At 36.8% G+C, this 26,036-nt stretch overlaps 1 protein-coding gene across 1 annotated transcript in view; it reads left to right on the forward strand.

Annotated features, from left to right (window-relative positions):
- Positions 1 to 26,036, forward strand: part of WDR49 (WD repeat domain 49) — a 121,682-nt gene that overhangs the window by 41,694 nt on the left and 53,952 nt on the right. Inside the window, exons 6-7 of the mRNA XM_032484883.1 lie at positions 1,138 to 1,286; positions 11,413 to 11,646. Of these exons, the coding sequence (XP_032340774.1) occupies positions 1,138 to 1,286; positions 11,413 to 11,646 (383 nt within the window). The remainder of the gene's footprint in view (positions 1 to 1,137; positions 1,287 to 11,412; positions 11,647 to 26,036) is intronic.

Raw genomic sequence — 26,036 nt, forward strand, 5'->3', positions numbered from 1 at the left:
ACGAGGGAACAATAGACGGTGCTCAGCCAAGCTTCCCCAGACCTGAAGAAGCACTGTGCTCTCAGTTCCTGATGTGCTCCCAGGTCCTCATGTGCTGCCTGAACATAACCAGTTTGTGTTAAAGGAAAATATCTCATTCTCGCAATAGAGCAGGTCAAACATCTATTTCTGATGCCTGTTTGCTTGCAAATGCTCAATAATTTACATGATGGTGAAAATAATTGGCTCCTAGTACTTTTTCATAAATTTGGAAACTTTAAATATTGTTTGAGTTCTCTCTTACTCCTGGGAAAACTTTAACGTGGTCTGCTTTCCTAGACTGTGCTGGCTGGAGAGGGGAAACACTGGGGCTAGGAAGCAGGATTTTGTCCCCTTCTGGTTGGGCTGCTGGTTGCCTTTTTATTTTTTTTTTAATTCAAGTATAGTCAGTTGTAATGTGTCAATTTCTGGTGTACAGCACAATGTCCCAGTCATGCATGTACATACATATATTTGTTTTCATATTCTTTTTCAGTAAAGGTTATTACAAAATATTGAGCACAGTTCCCTGTGCTATACAGAAGAAACCGTAAAAAAAAAATCTATTGATATATATAGTGGCTAACATTTGTGAATCTCAAACTCCCAAATTTATCCCTTCCCACCCCCTTTCCCCAGTAACCATTAGATTGTTTACTATGTCTGTGAGTCTGTTTCTGTTTTGTAGATGAGTGCATAGTGTCCTTTTTTTTTTTTTTCCTTTTTCTTTTTGGATTCCACATATGAGTGATATCATATGGTATTTTTCTTTCTTTTTCTGACTGACTTCACTTAGAGTGATGATCTCTATGTCCATCTATGTTGCTGCAAATGGCACTATTTTATTCTGGTTGCCTTTTAATGGACCTGCCTTGTGCTTTCGCCCCTTGCAAACCTACTCCCTCCATGTCAGCTATTTCCCGTGACAGAACTCATGCCCTATTAGCCGGGGCTGTTGGACAATGACAAACTTTCCTTCCTTCAAGGCAGGGTGTATTAGTGCTCAGAAGGCATTCATACACCTACAGTGATACACTGTGGGATATATTCATTCAAAAAGAATGTGTTGTGGGGTTGTCATGGTACTAAAAACATTTCTTTCTTTCTAATATTGATTAGCAACTGCTGGCATTAACAATAAAGTTTGCCTATGGAACCCCTATGTTGTCTCTAAGCCAGTTGGTGTCCTTTGGGGTCACTCAGCCAGTGTAATAGCCGTCCAATTCTTTGCTGCAAGGAAACAACTTTTCAGCTTCTCCAAAGATAAAGTAAGTAACAGTGTGCATTTAATTTATTTAGTTCTGCCTTTCCAGTTCTTACCCAAATTTGTCTTTGGTCTCAAATTCCTCTTTGAGATGGTGTAGATTTTTAAAATATACTCACTTACTACTATGTTTTTGGAAATCTATATTTTAAAAAAAGATATTGATGGTAACAAGAATAGTCCTGGTCGACTGGACAAAGTATTTCATTAAAACATTTTTTAAAATATGTATTCATAGATTGTTTCCTTATTTTGGACTCTCAAGGTCACAATTTGAGTTTCGAAAGTATTTACTAATCCAATAAAAAGACTGAAATGGGAATGAGAAAATGTTGCTTTGATAATATATGGGATAGGCACAGTCATTTAGCTATTATTGCTTGCTGTGGAAGAGACTCAGTAAATTAGAAATGAAAGTTAATCTGAAGACTATCAACTGCATGAAGAATGTTTCAATTAAGTACATCAGTCCGTTTCTATTTGATAATATTGATGTAACATTCTAAATACAGTGGAAAAAACATGGTACCTTAACCAGGTAGTCCAGGCTGAATGCTGACCACATTATTTACCACTTAGCTCCCCTGTGGAGATTTCTTAATCTCTAATACTCTCATCATTTGTTCATCTATAAAACTGCTTTACATAATATTTTACTTATAGATCCAGTTAACATTTGATAGATTTCAAGACACGTGGTTGTGAAAGATGGGCAATCGGTTTATTGGAGACAACCTCTGAGAGTTTTTCAGTGAATACGACTTTTCATTTTATTCTAAAGTGATGTGTGTATGTGAAAATTAAATAGACATGAAAGAAATTCATCTTCAACTCATTAGCTTCACCCCATGCATACATCATACCAAGCTTGCTTATTTTACTGTATACTTATCAGCTTGTAAATTTTCTCCCTTTGCCTAAAACTTCTCCAGTCAACTGCCAATTCCAATTGATTCTACCATCAAATATGTTTATCAGCCTCACCTCTCCCTCTCAGCTGCCACTGCTATAATTCAAAATCTCATTTAATTATTATCTTCTGGATTATCTCATCCACAACATTGCAAAGGTTTCCTAACTTATCTCTCTTCTTGCAGACTGGTCTGATTCCAATCTGCCCTCCATCCTGTTAATTGAATGGTTTCTAAGAAAACTTCTTTAATACCTCCTTTTCCCTTCATTCTAAATGTCACCTCTAAAATTCTTAAGCTTTTATACAAATCCCTCCCCAGTCCACCAGGCCCACCTCACTTCCTGCTTTTCTCCTCCATCCATTTGATGCTCCAGCCATATCAGACTTCAGCTGTTCCCACCATGCTGCCTCTGGGCTCTGCTGCGTGCTTTTGCTCCTGCCTTCGGTTTCCTCTCCTCCATGATCAATTGGCAAAAGCTTCAGACTTTTTGAAGTCTTTCATGCAGACCTTGGTGTTTGTTCTTCTGTTGCCCCTGTGTGCCCCTCATTAGAGCATGTTGTTTTCTGTTGTACTGAAATTGTTAGTTTTCTTTTTTTTTAATTGAAGTATAGTTGATTTACATTGTGGTGTTTGTTTCTGGTGTATGGCATAATGATTCAGTTATACATATGTGTATATATATTCCATTTCATATTCTTTTCATTATAGCTTGTTAGAAGATATTGAATATAGTTCCCTGTGCTATACAGTAGGACCTTGTTGTTTATCTATTTTATTTATAGTAGTTAGTATCTGCAAATCCTGAACTCCCAATTTAACACTCCTCACCTCCTCCCCACCTTGGTAACCATAAGTTTGTTTTCTATGTCTGCTAGTCTATTTCTGTTGTGTAAATAAATTTGTGTTACTTTTTAGATTCCACATATAAGTGATAACATATGGTATTTTTCTTTGTCTGACTTCACCTGGTATGATAATCTCTAGGTCCACCAATGTTGCTGCAAATGGCATTGTTTCATTCTTTTTTATGGCTGAGTAGTTTTCCTCTGTAGTTTGCTTTCTTAAGCAGGGTCAGTATCTTTTCTGCTTATGTACTTGGTATCCATTACAGTGCTTGGCACCTTGTCATATTTGGTCAATGATTATTTGTCTACAGCTTGAAATGAAGATGCATTATTGTGATTCTCAAGTATTAAAGAAACTCAGACTGAAAACTTTTCTGATGCCTTAGTCTTACTTAGTTGTTCTGTTTTCTGAGATCTTTTAGCACTTTTTTCTAACTTCTGTTACTGAATTTCACACAATCTGACATGTATACTCAAAGGTAGTGCATGTATATTATATCTTTCACTAGATTTTGAGTGCCTAAAGGCAAAGATTATTGAATTCATTTTTGTGTTTCCCAGAACCTAGCATATATTAATGTAGATTAAATACATGTTGAATAAAATATGTATTATTTTAATAAAATAATGTAACTTTCAACTAACCAATTGGATACATGAGGTTAGAGGTTATGTCTTTTTTGGATTGTGCCAAACATATGGTAGGTCCTCAATAAATCATAGATAAATGAACAAGTCTTTATCAAAGCTAAATATGAAAGAAATAGTGGTTATTTTATCATTACAGAATTTCCTGAAAAGGGTTTATAACTTTAAAAGCAAGGGAAAAAACTGTTCTTGGAGTCAGAACTGGTTGCTGTGTAGCTATCATTAATGTTAAGACCGCCTGGCCTTTTTCAGGGCAGTTTCATCTTTCTGTTTTTGCTTTGACTTTAAGCCATTACATCCTAATAAAGCCGGTCATGCCGTCTTTCGCATCAGTCCAAATCCATTTCACTTTGACAACTGCATCGTAATCTCAGCCTGTATGTCTTCACCACAAACAGCAGGCTTTCAGCCACCAGCTTGAGCCTTTGCCTCGGTGCCACACAATTCTGTTGGCTATTTTATAGGACGGGGTTAAGTTTGGGAATAGGGAAAATGAAAGAGAGAGTCTTAGACTGAACCATGTTTTGGTCAATGAATTGCTAAATTAGAGGCTTTTTAGACCAAAGCAATTTAGATCTAAATAATTTCTCCCAGAAATGATCTGAGACTCCAGTTCTTGTTTGGAAGACTGCTCCATTGCACTTTCCGGTGATGATTAAACAGTTTATCCCTATAGAATTTGGTGTCATACTATGTACATTGTCCAATTGCATTTTGCTTTGGACTCCTAAATTGTCTTACAAGATGGCAGTTACTGATGGCAAGGCCCTGCTGGGAGCCAGAAACTTGGTCATTTAGAGGCAGAATCACCATGGGAAGTAAGAGGATTTTCAAAGCCTTGGGGAAATTTCTCTGCTGGGAGCTGACGTTCCAACCAGTGAACCTGATTAGGCTTTTCTGTTTCTCCTAACTCTTCTCTCCTGGGATACTCATCCTGATTTGGCCACCAGAATCAGATCAGCTTGTAACTTAATCTTTTGTTTGAGGGCCTGATTTTCCCCAGAGCCTGGTTTCTGTGTTGTAGACCCAAGACTGGGAAGGAAAATACGAAGACTTTGGAGCTGCTGACTAGTTCAGATCTGTTTATCTTCCTTTCCCTTCTGCACACCCTCTCTTCTCAACATCCCTGTGTCCATCCAGAGACAAAGCCATTTACATTTTGTTTAAATTATGCAAGCAAATGGATTACTGCTCTTCTGTAAAAATTACAAGTCAGGAAGCATGTAATGTAAAAAGTGAATATTCCTCTTGCTTACTCCCCCTTCAAATAAATCCCTCTCCCAAGAAATAGCTATTACTAACACTTGATATGTATCATCTCATATTTTTAGTATATACTTAATGTATTATGTAGTATAATATAGCATATTATAGTATATGGTGTTATTATAATTTATTATTATATATACAATATGTGTGTATACAAATATAATGTAATATTTATTATTAATTTTTGTATAAATGGCATCACATGAGACATACTTTTCAGCAACTTGCCTTTCCCTAAACAATATTTCCTGGAGATCTTTCAATGTGAGTATATCTATATAGATCTGAATTTTTACCTGCTACATAGTAATTCATAGTATGGATGGTCATAACTTGATGATTCAATCACCTGTTGATTACGAGATATTGTCTCTAATTTTTTGCGTTTATAAACCGTCACATGTATACACATAAATATACAAATGCACACACACATCTTTAAGACCACATAAGTTAATATCTTTGTGATATGTTCCTAGAGATGAATTTCTAGAAGTGATGTTATTGGGTCAACAGGGATTCAAGTCTTAAAGGATGATTTAGATTGTAGAAACATTGTACCAGTTGGTATACTCATCAGGGTGTATAAAGGTGTCTGTTTTCCTACACTCTTGTCAATGATAGATACCATTAATGTGTCCATTCTTTCATGAATCTAATGGACAAAAAATTAGGATGAGTTTCTTCTTCAAATATTTATTGGCCATTTATATTTCTTGTTTTTTTTTTTTTTTGCATTATCCAATCATGCCCTTTATCTAATTAAGTGGACTCGGAGCTACTATTGATTCTTTGTAGTTTGAAAAATATATTATAATTTATTATATATGATGCAAATATTCTACTTTCAAGCATACATCTTTTAACTTTTTAAATGTAATTTTTATCATTCAAACTTTTAAAATTTTTATGAATTTGACTCTAAGAAATGATTTTCTTTATGGCTCTGAATTTTATATCTAGCTTAGGAATGTGTTCCACATTTCATTTTTATAAAAGTATTCTCCTTTATTTTCTGCTAATACTTTTCCTATTGTCGATTTTTTTTTTTTGCATTTAATTTTGCAGTTTATTTTTGTATAAAGTGTTTTTTTTCCTGCAAATGGATATCCAAGATTATTTTTTGAATAATTGTTCTCCCTCACTGGTTTAAAATGCCATTGTTATCATCATTTAAATTCCCATGTACATGTGAATTTATTTCTGGATGCTTTGTTCTTTCCATTAGTGTACTTGTCCTTTCCTACACAAATGCACCACTATTTAACCAGGATAGCTTTATTCTATGTAAGTAAGTAGCTTTATTGCATTATAAGTACATGTTGGTTCAATATTCATGTTCTGTGAAAAACTGTATTAATTTTTGGATTGGATATCCATTGAATTTGACATTTAACATCTTTAGAAATATTGAGAAATCACACCCTGTGTTTACCCATTTATTCATTCTTTTAGCTTTCTTTCAGAGAACAGCATATGCACAAATTCCCCATCCCTTGCTGAGGTTTCCCTGCATATTTCAGGAGGCATCTTACCACATTCTTGACTTCATGCGAGTGTTTGTAATGCGGCTATGCCCACTTTCTATATAACCTATACACTGAGTTTTTAAGTTTAACATTTTGTTTTCCTAAAATATTTTTTCAACTACCTGATAATTTTGTGTAGTCTTTTGTCCCTTACCCATTTGGGGGATTTTGACTTTTAGCTCTTTAATTTCATATTCAGTACTGTATATTCTTATCAGATAATTCTAATAGCCAGAACCCTTGGTGATCCAAATTTGCAGTTTGCTTTTCTGGTGATTCTCCCTCATGGTGACTTGTTTCCCTTTTATGTTTAGTTATCTTTTCTTGTTACCTCATTTTTTTGCTGTTGCTAAACTAAAGGCATTCTGAGGAATGAAACTGAAGATGCTTTCTTCCAGAGAAGATTTGTTTCTGCCGAGTGGAAATGAGGAAAACTACTGTCCTGAAGCTGCTGCTTTTTTTTTTTTTTTGGTCCAGTTTAATTGAATAGTCTCACCTCAGTGCCTTCCCCTTGCTGCTGGTCCAAGGCTCCTGGTGGTAGTCTCTTCATTTATGCCTACTGTTCACTGTCTCCACTTTAAGTTTCTTCTTTTTTAACTCTTTCTTCTTTTGGACCCTTGGAGATCGTCCCCAATCCCTGAAGATCTAGCAAGGCAGCAAAAATTATGTTTTATTTCCAGTTGCGCTTCTTTCAAACAGGAAGGCCTGTTACAAAAACCTAATCTACAGTGATACTTGAACCAGAGTTCCCTTGTTCTAACTGGTTTTCACTCTTTTTCTTCAAAATTGTTGTTAGCATAAATATTGAGTACAAAAAAAAAAAAAAAGAAATGTAAAGTGTTTGGGTTTACTTTGTGAAATAAAAGAGGAACAGTGATCTTTGAAAGGCAAAGTTAGAAGGCTTTTGTTTAAAGACTGGGAAAAATTCTGTTATGTTTTTCAGTGTTATGTGAGTAATGATAATGGCAAAAAATCAATTTCACTGAACTTTTAAAATTCCCCAAATGAACTTTTGTTCTGAAAAAGAAACCCCTTGAAATAAAATGTTGGTATTAGTCAAATTTGTTGCTAAACTTGAATTTGGAAATCAATGAGGTTTTTGCAGAACAATTCATAGTGTTAGGAAACATTTTGACTTCTTCAAGGTCAATGATAGAATGCACAGTTAGGCACATAATGGAAATCTGAGTCTTGGAGCTGTCTATGTTCTCTCATTTTTGTTGAAAAGAAGGGAAAAGAGGTAATGATTATGGTAGCAGTTTAAAGATGAATAGCACAAGAGAAGATTTTAATTTCCAATTAATATTTTAAATTAGACCTCAGTCCTGGGGAAAAAATGGCAAAAATATTTCTCAAAGGAAGATTTGTTATATGACTTTAAAATAAAAATATTAGGTATTTTTTCAGTAGAATACTTTTGCTAGCCTGTATCACATCAAACAAAATTGCCTTTAAACATTCACTGATTATGCCTTTGTGGATTATCCAAAGGCTTAAACTCTAAATAAATAGACTTGTTAATACATAAAGGTGTATTCAGGAGCACCAGTGCCCTCTGTTCCTGTTATCCGATTATCTGCAAGTAGGCTATCCATTTTTGTGGATTATCCCGGAGAGGTGAGCTGCTGCCCTGCTGTCTTCAAATCCCCCAGTGATATGCACACTCTCTCTCTCTCTTTTCCTTATTGTCATTTTGTATCTGTGCCTTACAGGATGGCAGGAGTTAGTAGCAAACGTTTGATGCAGCCAAAGAAGTCTCCTTTTGATACAGTTGTCTAAGTCTGTTTTCTACTTTTCCTTCACTTTTATATCACTTCCTATATATTAGGAAACTATGAATCTTTTTTTTCCCCTCCTACCTATCTGGAATTAAACTTGGACATGTTGCCAATATGTAAATAGTGCTGATTAAGTTTTAAAAAGTGCACTGAAAACAGATTCTCTTTCCATCCATACATCTATTTGTGCATCCACCCATCCATGAAGTTACCATTTATAGTGCAATATTTATAAGACAAAAGTTTTATTCATTTATTTATTACTTATTTATTACAGTTTTATTATGCCTGTGTGAAATGATTTTGTCTGTCTCCAGCAGGGAGCAGGGAATAATTCTTCAGCAAGATTAGAGGGTATTTCTTTAGCCCAATCTTCACAATATACCTTCATGAATTTATTTGAATTGATGTTATTTTGGAATCTATAGGTAATGGATTGAGCAATTTCAGTACATTCTAGACAAAACTGACAGAATTTCCAAGCTGGCAGGGGCCCCTTCTGTATGAAGGTGAGGAAATGGGGAAGTAGTATCACATACCGAAGCCGACAGACCTGAGTGGTATTAAAAGTAGGATTCAGATCTCTGGAGTCTGGCGTCTCAGTCCACTGGTTTGTAGAGCTAGTGTCTGTGAATAGAACAGCATTTGCTTTTATAGTCCTGCATTGTTAAGTGGCTAACGGTTGAAACAAGATAAAGATTAAATAGAAAAATAAGTCCTCATCATTTTGTGAAAAGCTAACTTTTGCCTTGATATAAAATCATAAGCTTAGATACTTATTCCTCCTAATACTAGAAAAATGGAGATGAAATAAAGAGCTCCGTATATACCATTTCAAAGACTAGACTTAGTAAGTCTGAAGTTGGACAAGCATCACAAGTTTTTAGGTATCATGATGAAGATAGAAAAGTACAGTTTAGGTGAAAAATATATGGAAAACATAAATAAAAATAATCAATTATAATTTTTAAGCCTAGGTGTTTTGTCAGTTTCTTTATTTTTCTTGCCAAGAATAAAGAAGATATGTCTAGGCTATCTGGAATGGAAAATGTTATTAAATATACTCCTTTCTCAGCTGGGACCTATTTCCATTCCAGAAGTCCACTTGAATATAAGAAAAGACGAGAAACCAAAATTCTCAGATAATAACTAGATTATTTAAGTGACATTTTGCAAAAGGCTTGATTAATAAAATGAAATTAATGTGAGATAGTTTTCATGATTAAAAAGGTATTGACTGATTAGGGGAGTAGAGTTACCTGGTTTAAAGCCAAGGCACGTGGTATTACTGATTAAGCTGAGAGAAACATGCCTTTTTCAAGGAGATTAGCATTGACTTTAAAGCCATGTGGAGAAGTTAAGGTATAAAACGAAAGAAATCCTTGGGAAATTAACACGCACGCACGTGCACGCACAAACACACACACATACACACTATTGCCTGAGCCCCATCGTCAGAGGTTCTGTTTTAATTGGCTTGGGAAAAAGGCCCTAACATAAGTGATTTCTAAAGTACCATGGGTGTTTCTAATGTCAAGGTTAAGAACCACTGGTATAGAATATGGGAATGGAGGAAAAATTGAAAAACAGATGGGAGGTCACATACCATGACATGATTTTGGAGAGAATGCTGAAACACTGTTTTATGCACCGATGACAGTATGTAAATTTTGTTGGCTTTGCCTCTCAGCAGAGAGAAAACTTAGAGAATTAAAGATGGAAGGGGATTTGGGGGGATCACTAATTAAGAGAGCTAAAGTTTCTTCAGAGGTGGGAGGGAAAGCAGAACAATAAAAATTAATTTAAGAAAAATTAATGAATATACACCTTTAATAAAAAGCACCTCTAGTTTTAATTGCTAATAGCAAGAACTAACCTGTCATAGACTAGAGGTTATCGCTTATCTATTTTCAATTTTTCATTTAATTGATGTGACTAAATGTCGATGAAATATTAAAGCCAATATAAATTGTTTGAACAACACAGTGGAAAATGATTCTGGGGAAATTATAGTCCATTAATACTGCTGAGTTATTGTTAATCTGTATTTAATCAGGCCCCAGATCATTATTCTGAAATGAAATTCGTTTCAATGTTTTAGGAGGGAGTCCTTACTAAACAAGACAGATTTTGAACAGTGAGGGTATGACTGTTACAGGTTATATGAGTGTCCGAGAATGATCTAGATGTGTCTAACCTTGTGGCTTTAACATTCACAATAATAGCTCGTCAATCCTATTTATACTTAGAATGCTTTGAAATACATTTGCTCTTCCTGTTCCCTTCAGTGTTTGTCCTGTTCCATCTGTGTGTCATTTTTGTGTCTTAATTGTCTCCTTGAATAAGAATCGGATATCTGTGGTTTATTTGAACTTGATTTCATTTAATAGTAAGTCTTTTTATTTCAGATACATACATATATGTGAATATAGAAAGAGAGAGAGAGAAGGAGGCTGTATTCATTTTCTATTGCTACTGTGACAAATAACCACAGACTCAGTGGCTTGAAGCAATGCATGTTTATTTTATGTTCTGTAGGTTAGAATTCCAGCCTGGGTTTCACTGGGCTAAATTCAAGGTGCTGGCAGGGTTGTCTTCCTTTCTGGGGGGCTCTGGGGGAGAATCCATTTCCTTGCCTTTTCCATCTCCCTGGTCCGTGGCCCCCTTTCTCCATCCTCGGAGCCAGGAACACTAGGTAGTGCCCTCCTTACATCTCATCGCTCTGAGCTCCCTTGTGATTATGCTGGACTCTCCCAAATCACCCAGGATAATCTCTCCATCTCAAAGGCCTTAATTGATCACATCTGCAAAATCCATTTTTCCATGTAAGATAATATGCTCACACATTCCAGGAGTTAGGACACGGGCATCTTTGGAGACTATTATTCTGCTTACCACAAGCTCCTACTAAATGCAGGCACTTCTGGGGACTGAGGCAAAACACAGCCTTTCCCCAGAATAGATTGCAGTTGAGGAGATATTTAAACAGAGCAAGGAAATACAAAAAATACAAACAATGAGAGAAGTGTGAATAATTACAGCTCTATGGAATGTTTGCCTGGGGTTGAGGGGGAGCTAGAGAAAATTTGGCTAAAAAGTTAGAATTATTCTTGACATACTCATATGACTCTGTCACTTTTCGTGCAGGTTTTGAGACTCTGGGATATTCAGCACCAGCTGTCCATCCAGAGGATAGCTTGTTCTTTTCCCAAAAGTCAGGACTTCAGATGTCTCTTCCACTTTGATGAAGCCCACGGACGACTTTTCATCTCATTTAATAACCAGCTAGCATTGCTGGCAATGAAAAGTGAAGCCAGCAAGAGGGTGAAAAGCCACAAGAAAGCAGTCACTGGTGTGCTTTACAATTCAGTCTTGAAGCAGGTAATGATGCTTTTCTGTCATTCTCCTAACATGTCCCCATGCCCAGAGGCTCATTTCATTAATTCACTCTAAGGTAACTGAGGACAAATATAGAAAAAGGGATGTGGGAAAGACATGATTCAATAGCTGTGTGCTTTTTCTGCAACACTGTGTGTTCAGGTGGATTTGAAGAGTGATTTCATTTTCAGCCAGTGACCACAGCAGCACTGTTAGAGTTACTAGAAGGAAATACTCCAGCTAAAACAAACACAACATGGAATGTAACTGAACTTATCTTTGTTACCTGCTCATTTGGGTCTTGATGCCAAATGCAAGTGAACCTGGCGTAAAATTCCCTTTTATGAACACTATCCTCCTGTATCCCGGTGGAAAGATCTGAAATATGCATGAAATGTAATTAGCAAAGATCCATTTCGCCAGCAGAGTTTCCACGAGTGGCTCACAGTGGCAGCCTAGAATGTATTCATAATAAAATGATTCAGTTAAACGTGGTGCCACTTGGTATGCAGCGCCAGTGTTGTTTGTCTCCCTACCACGCTAATGACGCTTTGCAGCCTTTGCTGATGGGAGCGCTTCCTGCATGTCAATGAGGAAGCGGGCGCTCTGGAGCAGAGATGCCGCCCCAGCCACAGGCCTTCTTCGAGGACAGTGAGGGACAGCCTGTGGGTATCACAGAGGGAGCAGGCACCCGTGGAGTTTAGTTTGCTGCCGTGATCACCTCGGGCCTGACAGTCACAGCACAGCAGGAGCCCAGCTGAGAGCCAGGATCCTGCTCGTGGCCAATTAAACAATAACTCCAGCCCATTCTTTCCTTCCTTTCTGCAGAAGCTTCTGTATTCATGCAGAAATGAGTAGTTCAGATGGTGTGTGAGGGGAGGAGAGCCCTTTGTTAGTAATGAGTGGTGTGTCGTGTCATTGCTTCAAACACTGTTTTCTGGTTATTCTAGGAGATAAAAGTCCTTTACAAAACAATGCATTTTGAATTCCATCTGCAGGGGGAATGTTCCCGCGTAAATGTTTTACTGAACTTTATGAAGGCAACCAGTTAATTCGGCTCCCTGGCGGCCACGGAGAGTTGTATTTGTTTCCAGGAGAACATTCTGCTAATTGAGATCTGCAAAGTTAGAATGCTGGGTTTGTGCATGGATGTTATGATCTGTGCTGCCTGGCCACGAGATGAGCAATACTTCACGAGGAATTCAGGAAATGGGATACAAAGAGGGTCTGGAATCTTCCGTGTGGTACATGAAGATAAAGCCAAGATAACACAAGGATATATAAGTTACAGGCAACAATAGAATATGCATATATGGAATATTAGTTAGAAAGACTCTGTACAATTGAGTTGGTATTCACGCCTCTACTTATTTTTGCCGTTAAAAGTATAAATAAATGCATTAATATGTATATAAAGCACATGGAACTGTGTATGATACATGTTTCCTGACTATTAGCAGCTAAGCCACAGAGAAACACATTGTACAACATCTATAATTGGAAAAATATGTTGCAGTCAAATACAAAGACAACAGTATCACCCACATTCCCATCAGCCAGCGATCATTTATCATTTCAGAGTAATTAGACAAAGCAAGTAAGAGTTTTAACAAGTGTCAGGTGCCAGGAATGAGGAATCAAAGATTCATGTACCACATGGTTTTTTGCCCCCGTAATTCAGGGAGACTCATAGCTGGGCAGGTGCTCATTACAGGATTGTGGGATGAGAGAGGAGGAGGCAGACACATTACCAACTCAGGAGGAAACAATGGAGTACAGTCAAATGCCTAAAGATGAGAACCAAGTGCTATCCTTGGAAAGTAATCAGTTCTGCCTGGGGCTGGGGTGGGTGACAGTTCAGCAGAGCCCTGAAATCTAGAGAGGGAACTCCTGAGAGGAGAAGGAAGTAGTTCCAGACAGAGGGTACAACATGACCACCTTCAGAGAGGCTTGGGGTGTGGCTGGTTTGGGCATACTTAGCAAATGTCATGGGAGTTGAGACAATAAAAGAGGCTTGGAGCGGGATTGTGAAGATCATTCACTCAATGTACTGGGGTCTGGTCTTGAGAAAATAAGGCATAGACTTGAGGTTAGAGCAGCAATTCTCACAGCGTGATCTTGGATCCCTGGGGAAGGCAGATCCTTTCAGGGAATCTTCCAGATCAAAACTACTTCCATCATAATATTAATTTGCTGTTTACTGTTTTCACTCCTTGTTTCACGAGTGTACAGTGGAGTTTCCTGGAGGGTCCATGAAGAACGATGATGTCACTTCTCTGAGGGCGAAAGGAATGTGTGCTTTTGTATTCTCGAGCTTTAACAGCTTCTCAGTTTAAATTTCTAATTTGGCAAATGTATATGTGTATATCTGTTTATCTCTGTCTCTATCTCCATCTCCCACCTAAATAAGAGCCGTTTGGATTCTTCAGTCATTTTTAAGAGCATAAAGGGATTCTGGGACCAGATGTTTTGAGAACCACTGAGTTAGAGAGATGAGAGTTCAAACGTTGGGCAGACTACTTATCATGTCTAAGCCTCAGTTTATTGACTTTCAAAAATGTGTGTGTGGGGCTGGGCATAGAGATGATGATGGTACCAGGGGGCATTTCCCACCCAGCCTCGCTGTGTCCTGTCCCTCCTCCTTCCTCCCAGGCGGCCAGCCCTGCCTTCTTGCTTTTTTAAAATCTTTATTTGAATTTTGCATCATGTGGAAGCAGATGTTAGGAAGGGTAAGAGAGGCAGAGGGGCCCCCAAATTGGGCTTTGTTTCTGGCCCCTTGAGATGAGGAAGTGGTTTTTTCCTGCCCCTTCTCTTCTCGGCCATTGCAGTTCCTGCTGGTAGACGTTCAGGTCCGGGTTTCGGCTCTGGTCCTCTCAGCATCCGAGGTCTCCAGGGACGTCTCCTGCCTCACTTCTCTCTTCCCTCTCTGCTCATTGCTCACATTTCTAGTTGTTGTCCAGTTAAACACTTAAGTGCATTCTCATTTTTCTCTCCTCCTGTGTTTGTCTCCCACTTCTGTGTTTTCCTCCAACTCCTGACGCTGTCCTGAGCACCCATGTTTGCTGGATTCCTAGATTTGGTCAGTTACTGCTGTTTCTCATTCCGGGTCAAAAGGAAGCCACCCCTTTTCAGTCCCCTGGAGCTTACTCTTTGGTTATTTGGTTTGTTGTCTTTTTTGATTTTGACGACTTACACTTTGTTTGAATTTAATGAAAACCTTTTCTGTTGTCATTTCAACGTGTTGCCAACAATTTATTATTATTTCATTCTATTTGGGCATCAGCGGGGACCTAATGTAATCCTGTATAAAAGTGGCTTTGGTATATTTCTGTGACTTTTCTTTCTCTTCCTGCCTTTCGGTACCCTCCATCCTAACCTAAGAAAGTGATGTTAAGCCAGGCAAAGCTTTTTAGAAGGAAGCACGTGCTTTATTTCACCCGGCAAAGCTTGCCCTCACAGCTAGCAGCAGAAGTTGGGACAGGATGAAGGAGTCCCGGGAATGCACAATTTTGAAGGAATCAAAGTCACTCAGTTCTGATGAACTGAGTTATCACTATGGTTCTCATCTTAATGACGTAGGTTTGTATGTTTTTGTAAAATAGGTAATGTTTTAGTGTTCTGCATTTAGACACATTTTTAATCAGGCTAAATATGTAAGCATCATCCAACTTTGACAGAGAATGATATTTACTATTTTTCTTATTGAATTAATTTTTTTTAAAAAAATTAAGAATTAAAACAATGCAATGAAGATCAAATAAGGACCTAAATATTGCTGAACTATCAACATGCTCTCACTATCTCTTCGTGCTAGGCTATTTTACATAAATACGGCTCTGTCACCTACTTTTTAATTCTGTAACATATTGGAATTATTTCCTTGTACGTAAACATAGATTTACTTTGTCATTTTTAAAAGGCAGCACAGTGTCCCATTGTATGTATGTATCATAATTTACCAATCCATTTGCCTTGATGAGCATTTTGCTTTTATGACTTTTTTGTGCATAAATATATTCACGCTCATGCCTTTATCTCTCTAAGGTAAAATCTTAACAATGTATTTCTAGGTTAAAATATATGCATATTAGATAATTTGATAACACAAATTGCCTCCTGAATCTTACCATTTTACCCAGTAAACACATTAATCACATACATTGTTATGGAAAGAGACATGTCAGGCAGCGGCTGCCTGGCTGTCTCCAGCAGGACTCCTGAGATCCTCGAAAGGGTTCCCATAATTCAGCATGGGATGTGGCTCTGAAAATTTGAAAGTTAGACTTTTCTTTACTTTGTGTAGAATAGTGCTGTTTCTTGGAGGAACAAGTCTCACATTGCCACAAGAAACATGACCCCAATCATTCATTAACAGCGGGGCTAGGGTACAGTTTTTCATGACAGTGCATCCTGTCCTCTTTTTTGCACACGATTTTGGGGTAGTTGAGATATTTAAGAATCTAACCAATTCAACTGGTAGTTCCCTTGGGAATTGTACAATCTGAGCAAAGAGAAGTGGATGAGCTTGAGGGAAATTTATCTCCATCTTACAAGACATTATGCCTCTTTAGTGCCTGTATTTAGGGCAAAATCAATGTGTTTCTCCATTGAACAGAATTGGATGTACACTAATGAAAACTTTCTCTCTGCCTGCTTATTTCTGGTCTCCTAGTGACCTGCCTTCTGTTAACATGGCTTTTTTTCATTGGCCAGCTTAAGGCAGTACTTGATTACATGTCAATACTGAAGCTGTGAGCTCTGGTCCCTTGATGGAAGGATGGAAGTACACTAGTCTTAAGGTTAAACCAAAGCTGATACACATGGCACATGCACATCCACACACACACACACACACACACACACACACAACGAGTTTATTAAAGGTGACTACTTGGAAGGAATAACACATTTCAATTTTACAAAACTCAAAAGGACAAAGGGTATACAGGAAAAATGTCCTTATTCCTGTCTCTACTACCAATTTCCTTTCCTGGAGTCAAACAGTTTTATAAGTTATATGAGCACCCTTTAAGTGCTGTTGCATTCTTACAAAAGTAAATATGTATACTCCCTTTTAAATATATATATATATATATATATATATATATATATAGTAATACTTAATATCTAAGAATAATTATTATTTTAGATGCTTTTTACACAAATGGTAGCATATTATATGCACAGAAACACTGCTCTGTATGTTGATTTTCCACCTAAAATATAGCCAAAAGATCATTTAATTTCATTACTCAAAAATTATCCTCTTTCTTTTTCATAGCCAAATAGTATTCCATTAAATGGGTGTACCAAACTTCATTAATCAGTCTTTATGAGCATTTAGATTGATTCCAGTATTTTTGTATTAAAAATAATGTAGTATTTTTTAAACTTGAACACATAAACCCTAGTGAGGAAATATCTGTGGGATAAATTTCTAGAACTGGAATTATCGGGTCAGAGAGTATTTATGTCAGTAACTTTGATGGATATTGTCAAATGTTCTGCATAAAAGCTGCTTTACTTCCATCAGCAGGGTAAGAGAGAACACCTTCCTCGGCCTCTCTCGTTATCACAGTCTCAGCTATTTTGTAAGACTACTCTTTTTTAAAGAGCACTTTTAGGCTCACAGCAAAATTGAGAAGAAGGTATAGAAAGATCCCTTACACCCCCTGTCCCCCTCATGCGTAGCCTCCCAGCATCATCTACATCCCCCAAGAGAGTGGCACACTTGTTAAAATTGATGAAACTGTATTGACACATCCTTATTACCAAATGTAATCCCAGTTAATATTGGGGGTGACTCTTAGTGATACCCACTTTATGAGTTTAGGCAAATGTATACCCCCATATCCACCATTATAGCATCATAAAAATCCTGCTCTCCACCTCTTTATCTCACCCTCCTCCCCTAACCCCTGGCAACCACTGATATTTTTACTGTCTACATAGTTTTGCCTTTTCCAGAATGTCATATAGTTGGAATCATAAGCATGTAGCTTTTCTGATTGGCTTCTGTTAGTAATATGCATTTACATTTCCTCTGTGTATTTTAATGGCTTGATAAGTCATTTTTTAAACACTGAATGATATTCCATTGTCTGGGTATACCACAGATTGTTTAGCCGTTCACCTACTGAAGGGCATCTTGGTTGCTTCCAGGTATTGGCAATTATGAATAAAGCTACTACAAACATCTGTGTGCAGTCTTTTGTGTGGACATAAGTTTTCAACTCCTTTGGATAAAACTCAAAGAGCATGATTGCTGAATTACATGGTAAGGGAATGTTTAGTTTTGTGAAAAAAAAAATTGTCAATTGCCTACTGAAGTGGTTGCACCATCTTACTTTCCTACCAGCAAAGAACGAGCATTCCTATTGCTCCACACCTTGTCAGCATTCGGTGTTGTCAGTGTCTCAGATTTAGATGTGTGGTATCACATTATTGTTTTACTTTGTATTTGCCTGATGACACATGATGTGGAGCATCTTTTCAAATGCTTGCTTGCCATTTGTTTATCTTCTTTGGTGAGGTGTCTGTTAAGGTCTTTGGCCTGTTTTTTAATTGGGTCGTTTGTTCTCTTACTGTTGAATTCTAAATGTGCTTTGTGTATTTTGGATAACAGTGATTCATCAAAGATGTCTTTTGAAAATATTTTCTCTCAGTTTGTGGCTTGTAGTTTTATTCTCCTGAAAGTGTCCTTTGCAGAGCAGCAAATTTTAAGTTTAATGAAGTCCAGCTTACCAGTTTTTTTTTTTTTTTTCATGTACTCTACCTTTGGTGTTTTATCTAAAAAAACACCAAACCCAAGGACATTTAAAGTTTCTCCCATGTTATCTTCTTTCAGTTTTATAGTTTTGTGTTTTACATTTAGGTCTGTGAGCCATTTTGAGTTAGTTTTTGTGAAGGGTGTGAAGTCTGTGTCTAAATTCATATTTTTGTGTGTGCATGTCCAATTCTGTAAGCACTATTTGTTGAAAAGATTATCTTTTCTTAATTTTATTGCCTTTGATTCTTTGTCAAAAACAGTGTTTATGTGGTCTAATTTTGAGCTCTCTATTCTGTTCCACTGATCTAGCTGTCTATTCTTTTACCAGTATCACTCTATCTTGACTGCTGCAGCTTTATAGTAATATGTGGAGTTGGATAGTCTCAATCTTCTGATTTTATTCTTCTGCTGTATTGTGTTGCTTCATCTCAGTCTTCAACCTTTCTGTATAAACTTTAGAATCAGTTTGTTGATATCTACAAAGTGACTTGCTGGGATTTTGATTTGGGTTGCACGAAACATATAGATTAAGTTGGAAAGAACTGAGATCTGGACAATTTGAGTCTTCCTGTCCGTGAACATGAAATCTCTTTATTTAATTCTTTGATTTCATTCATCACAGTTTCATATGTTACCTCATAGAGTTCTTATATATATTTTGTTAAATTTATATGTATTTCAGTTTTGTGGATGCTAATGTAAATGGTATTGTGGTTTTATTTTCAAATTCTACTTGTTCATTGTTGTTATATAGGAAACTGATTGACTTTTGTACATTAACTTTGTATCCTGCAATCTTGCTATAATCACTTATTAGTTCCAGGAGGGTTTTTTGTGTGTGTGTGTGAATCCTTTAAGATTTTCTACATAGAGGATCATGTCATCCGCTAACAAAGACAGTTCTATTTCTTTCTTCCCAATCTTTATGCCTTTTATTTCCTTTACTTGTCTTATTGCGTTAGGCAGAGCTTCTATATGATGTTGAAAAGGATGAGGGGGACATCCTTGCCTTGTACCTGATCTTAGTAAGCAAGCTTCAAGTTCCTCACTATTAAGTCTGATATTTTCTGTATATTTCTTGTAGATATTTTTTATCAAGTGAAGGAATTTCCCTTCTATTCTTATTTTACTGGGAGCTTTTAATCATAAATGGGTGTTGGATTTTGTCAAATACTTTTTTGCATCTGTTGATATAATCATATAGTTTATCTTTTTCAGCCTGTTGATATGATGATTTACATTAATTAATTTTCATAAGTTGAACCCACCTTGTATACCTGGGATAAACATCACTTAGTTGTGGTGTATAATTCTTTTTATGCACTGTTGGATTTGATTTGCAGTTATTTTGTTGAGTATTTTTCCCTCTATGTTCATGAGAGATACTGGTCTATACTTTTCTTTACTTGTAATGTCTTTGTCTGGTTTGGGTTTTAGGGTAATGCTGGGCTCATAGAATGAGTTAGGAAGTATTTCCTCTGCTTCTATCCCCTGAACAAGACTGTAAAGAATTGGCATAATTTCTTCCTTAAATGTTTGGTAGAATTTAGCGATGAACCTATCTGGCCTGGTGCTTTCTCTTTTGGAGCACTGTTAACTATTGATTTAATGTCTTTAATATATATATATTTATTATATATATATATATTAATATATATAGACCTATTCAGACTTCTTCTGTCTTGTTTCTTTTAATATGTCTATTTCTTCTCATGTGAGTTTGGGCAGATTATGCCTTTCAGTAAATTGTCCCAGTTCATTTAGGTTATCAGACTTGTTGGTGTAGAGTTACTTGGTATTCCTCTGTGACACTTCTCATGTATATGGGGTCTTCTGTGATGTCCTTGCTGTCTACACTTTGGTTTCTGGCAGTTTGTGTCCTCTCTCTCTCTTTCTTTCTTTCTTAGCCTGACTAAAGTCTTACCAATTTTTAAAATTTTTTCAAAGAATCAGCTTTTGGTTTTACTGATTTTATTGATTTTTGGTTTTCAATTTCATTGATTTCAGTTCTAATTTTAGTTTTTTTCTCTTCTTCTGCTTACTTTTCATTGTGTTAACTCTTCTTTTTCTAGTTTTGTAAGGTAGAATTTTAGATCATTGATTTTGGATCTTTTTTCTTTCCTAATACATGCATTTAGGGCCGTAAATTTACTGCTAAGCACTGCTTCTCTGCATCCCATAAATTTGATGAGGTGTATGTATTTTCATTTTCATTTAGTTAGAAATATTTTAAAATTTCTCTCGATGTTTCTTCTTTGATCCATACATTAAAATTTGAAATGTGTTGTTTAGTCTCCAAGTATCTGGGGATTTTCCAGTTATCTTTCTGTTGTTGATTTCTCGTTTGATTTCATTGTGGTCTGAGACCAGACATTGCAGGATTTCTAGTCTTTTAAATTTGTTAAGTGGTGTTTTATGACCCAAAGTGTGGTTTATCTTGGTGAATGTTCCATGAGAGCTTGAGAAAAATGTGTGTTCTGCTGTTGTTGGATGAAGCAGTCCATAGATGTCAATTATATCTAGTTGATTGATGGTGGTGTTGAGTTCAACTATATCATTACTGATTTTCTGCCTAGAATGATTCTGTCCATTTCTGATAGAAGGGTGCTGAAGTCTCCTACTATAATAGTGGGTTCATGTATTTCTCCTTGCAGTTTTTCAAGTTTTGTCTTACGTCGTTTGACACAGTTTTTAGACACATACACATTAAGGATTGTTATGTTTTCTTGGAGAATTAACCCCTTTATTATTATGAAATGCCCCTCTTATTAGTTATTCATAATAACTTTCCCTGCTCTGAAGTCTGCTTTGTCTGAAATTAATATAGCTACTTCTGATTTCTTTTGCTTAATGTTAGCATGGTATATCTCTCTTTATCCATTAACTTTTAATCTATCTGTGTTTGTATATTTAAAATGGGTTTCTTTTAGGTAATATATCATTTATTTTATATTTGATCCACTCTAACAATCTGGCGTGATTTGTGCATTTATCCTACTGACATTTTAACTGATTATTGATATAGTTGGATTAATATCTATCATATTTGTTACTGTTGGTTGCCCTTGTTCTTTGTTCCTATTTTTGTCTTCTCTCTCTCTTTTTTTTTTTTTTTGCCTTTTGTGGTTTTTTTAAATGAGCATTTTAAATGATTCCCTTTTCTCTCCTTTTTTTAGTGTATCAGCTGTGTGTATGTATAAATATATATAAATATAAATACATAGATATATATACATATACACACACACATTTAACTTTTTTTGGATGATATCCCTGGAGTTTGCAATCTAGATTTATAATGTATCCAAGTCTACTTTTAAATAACACTGTATTGCTTCACAGATAGTGTTAGTACCTTATAATAACAAAATAATTTAATTCTTCCCTCTTGTCCCTTGCATTCATTTCCCTTAAAAACATAATTTAATTATATACATAATCACATATTAAGTGTATACATAATACATATTAAATGCATAATTTACCAAGTTGTTGCTATTATTGTTTTGAACAAACTTTTATGTTAGTTCAATTAAATATAAAACAAATAAAAGTTTTATTTTCTCTTCACTTATTCTTTATGCAGTGCTCTTCTTTTCTTTCTGTAGATTCAATTTTCTGATCTATATTAATTTTCTTTTCTCTAAAGAATTTCTGTTAGTATATTTTGAAGGCAGTTCAGACTGGTAACAAATTCCCTCAGTTTTTCTGTCTGAGAATGTTTTTATTTCTCCCTTATTTTTATTTTTGCAGGATACAGAATTCTAGGTTGGTGACTTTTTGCTCTCAACACTGTAAGTGTTTCATTCCACTCCCCTCTTGATGGCATGTTTTCTCAGAAATAGATGTAATTCTTTGTTCCTTTGTAGGTGAGGTAGGAGTCTCCTTCCTTTGGCTTCTTTCAGGACGTTTTCTTTACCTTTGATTCTTCTGTAGTTTGTGTAATATGTGTAGGTGTAGTTTTTTTTGGTATTTATCCTTCTTGATGTTATGTGAGCTTCCCGAATCTGTGGTTTGGTGTCTGACACTAATTTGGGGAAATTCTCAGTCATTATTGTTTCAAGTATTTCTTCTAGTCCTTTCTTTTTTCTTCTGGTATCCTCATTATGTGAATACTACACCTTTTTAGGTGTCCCATAGTTCTTGGATATTGTATTTCGTTTTTTTTTCAGTCTCTGTTCTCTTTGCTCTTCAGTTTTTGAGGTTTCTACTGATTTATCCTCAAGTTCAGAGATGCTTTCCCCAGCCATATCCAGTCTACTAATAAGACCATCAAATGCATGCTTCATTTCTGTGACAGTGTTTTTGCTCTCTAGCATTTCTTTTTGGTACTTTCTAAGGATTTCCTTCTCTCTGCTTATGTTATCCATCTGTTCTTACATGCTGTCTGTTTTACCCATTAGGGCCCTTAGCATATTAATCACAATTGTTTTAAATTCCAGGTCTGATCATTCTAACATCCCTGCCATATCTGAGGCTGACGCTTGCTCTGTTTCTTAAAACTATGTTTTATGTTCGTTTGTTTTTTGCCTTTTAGTGTGTTTTGTGATTTTTTTCTTGACAGTCAGACATGTTGTGCTGGGTAAAGGGGATTGCTATAATAGGGAAGTAGAAACGTGGTGGTCAGGTGTGGGGCAGAGGGGAAACATTCTATATTCCTGTGATTGGGTCTCAGTCTCTCAGTGAGCCTGTGCCACTTGGCTGTGAACTTCACGTATGCTTTCCACCCTTAGGTGGGACGGGAAGGCTAGAACCAGCTCAAGTTTGGTATTTCCCTTCCCCAGGTCAGTTACGCTCTGGTTAAGGAGTTCCTCCTGAGGGCAGACCTTATCAAGAAGAGAGTGCTCTGACCCGTTTTGCAGTTGTTTACTTCCCCTGACCCTGCCAGGGCCTGCGGGGATTTTTTTCTAATATTTACAGTGGGAACATGGTCAGTATTCTCAAAATAAAAACTGATACATTTGTGGGGGCTCCCCAGAATTTTTAACTCTCAGACTTGCCCGCTTTGAGCCTCCAGCAACCCATCAGTTCCGGTTCTGGTTCTCCTCACTCGGCTCTGTTACCCCTGGAGTTTTCAGTTCATGAGTTTCTGCTCTGGATTTTCTCTGTTTGCCTGCTGGTCTCTCCAGTTTCGGGGGCAGTGACTTGCCCTGTGACCTCGTTTCTCTCACTGATCTTACTAAGAAGGGTTGTTGATCTTTCAGCTGTTCAGCTGTTTACGCACTGTTAGGTTGGAGCGACAGCTTCCAAGCACGCAGCACCAGGACCTGCAAGACCGACGCGGCCTCAACTAGTTTTTGTAGTTTTCTTAGCAACTTTAATTTTTAAAAAATTTTTAAGAATTTTAAATTGAAGTGTAGTGGGTTTATAGTGTTAATTTCTGGTGTACAACATAGTGAGTCAGTTACACATATATACATATTCCTTTTCATATTCCTTTTCATTATAAGCTATTGTAAGATATTGAATAGAATAAAGGAGGTAGTGCGGTTTTAGAGTAAGAGTTCTCAATGCTTTATGTTGAGCAAGTAATTTAATTTCTCTAAGCAATAATTTCCTTACCTATAAAAAGGAATACCTTTTTGTATATAATACTACCTCCCCTGTAGATTACCTGTGAAGGACAAAGGATATTGTATATAAAGATACACAGAAGGAAGCAGGAGTAAAAGCTAAATAAGTATTAGCCAAAAAAGGAGAAGTGATACTTTTCTGACTTTGTCCCATAGTTCTTGTGGGTGCCCAGTGATTTGGGAAGTGTTTTGAATGCTTGTATCATGACCACAGCAGGTCACAGCCCATGGCTCCTCCATGTATTCACACTGTCTGAGCCTCACTGGCCTTCTTGCTCTTCCTTGAATATGCCAAGGCCACTCTGCCTCAGGGCCTTTGCACTGCTGTTTCCTTTGCCTGGAACTCTCTTCACCCAGGTATCTGCATGGCTCCTTCCTTCGCCTTAGTCATGTCTTTCTTCAGATGATTCCTCAAGGAAGCTTTCCCAGAGCCCCCAGTTTGTGCCCACCCCCAGTGATCTCTGCCTCCTTCTCAGTTATATTTTTCTCTATATCGCTTAGCACCACTAAACATCATATATGTGTGTGCGTGTATGTATATAAAATGCTTTTGATTTTCTCATTTACTTGCATTTCCCCCCGACTAAATATAAAGTCAGAAATTTTTCACAGTTATATCTGCAATGCCTAGATCCTGGACTTTGCATATTATAGTTGTTCAATAAACTCTAGGAATGAGTTCGAAAGATCCAATTACAAATTAATCTCTGAAGAGATGAAATCTGCTAAATAAGATTTACAAATGGAGAATGGCTGCCTTCAAATTTTTGAATTCTTTGTCTGTACCAGTCCTCTGGGATATTATCATTCTCCTCACCTCGCTACTTACTGAAATGTAATTTCTAGAGATTTGAGGCAAAATAAAAAAATTTACAAGTTAACCTGCTTTATATGATGAGACTATAAATAGCACTGACTAAAAAAGAAAACTAAAACCAGTAATTAAATCAAATGCCCTGATCCCTTGGTAGCCAGCAACATCTGCTGCTGTACTTTTTGATTCTTCTTGCTTTGACCTAGAGCTTGGGATGCATATGAAAGACAGCAGAAATGCTTATTGTTGTTGGAATAGCAAGGGAACAATTAGGGGACAGGGACAGAGCCTCACATCTCTTAGAATTGTCTGATTGGCTGTGACAGCTTCGGATGAGAGAGACAAAAAGACCTATGTATTCCTAAACAGTTATTAACTCAGGTGTATGAGGTGGAGCGTGCTTGCATCAGAACGATTTGCTCCAAGGTCCATTTGCTCTGCAGTGAGTTATTAGGACGGTGCTGTTTCTGCTCTGCAGATGCCAGGGCTCTGTCCTCAACGGTTGAGGTCTCATCTGATAAGAAGCAGTCAGGAGTAAACTCAAAAGTTACAGGGATTTGGTATCATCAAAATGTGGCATATAAATATGATGCCAATACTTATTCCTGGGTTTCATCACCGATAAAAACAGCTTACTAAAAATACAGTCCTCACCGCCCTGTAGTCAAACCACTTCATCTGCTGAGTGATGTTAAACGCCCTCTTCTCTTGCTAAACTTTGAATGTCTTTTCACCTGCCTTGTTATTCGTGTATTCTGCTGTTGTCATAGTGAGAGTAGGTTCTGTTTAACACCAGTTGTGTGTTTTTGACAAAGTCCTCGTATTTCAACACATTGTTTTCCTGAAGACTGCTCCTTAAGGCAGATTGCCATAAAATGAAATCTGACTGGCTGTACACTATTGTCATTATTGATTCAGATTTCATGAGAAATTGTGAAATGACTAGAGAAAGGTGCTGAACAGTGATGAGTAGTATGCTGGGGCTCAGTCAGGTAAGGCAGGGAGGGAGAGCACAAAACAGCAAAAAGCGAGAGTTACCAACTCCTGTTGGACATCTACATTAGATAAAAGTGGTGGGTGGGGCATGACATACTTTGTAATGCGAGTGAAGTCAGTCTTGAACAAGTAAACAAGTCTTTCTCTGAACATGGGTTATTTGATTTTGCTTCTTTTGTTTCTATCAGGGAATACCCATCTTTTAGTACTGAAATGCTTAGTATTCAATAATGCTGTATCA

This window comes from Camelus ferus, chromosome 1, assembly GCF_009834535.1.
Source record: "Camelus ferus isolate YT-003-E chromosome 1, BCGSAC_Cfer_1.0, whole genome shotgun sequence".
NCBI classification, from domain to species: Eukaryota; Metazoa; Chordata; class Mammalia; order Artiodactyla; family Camelidae; genus Camelus; species Camelus ferus.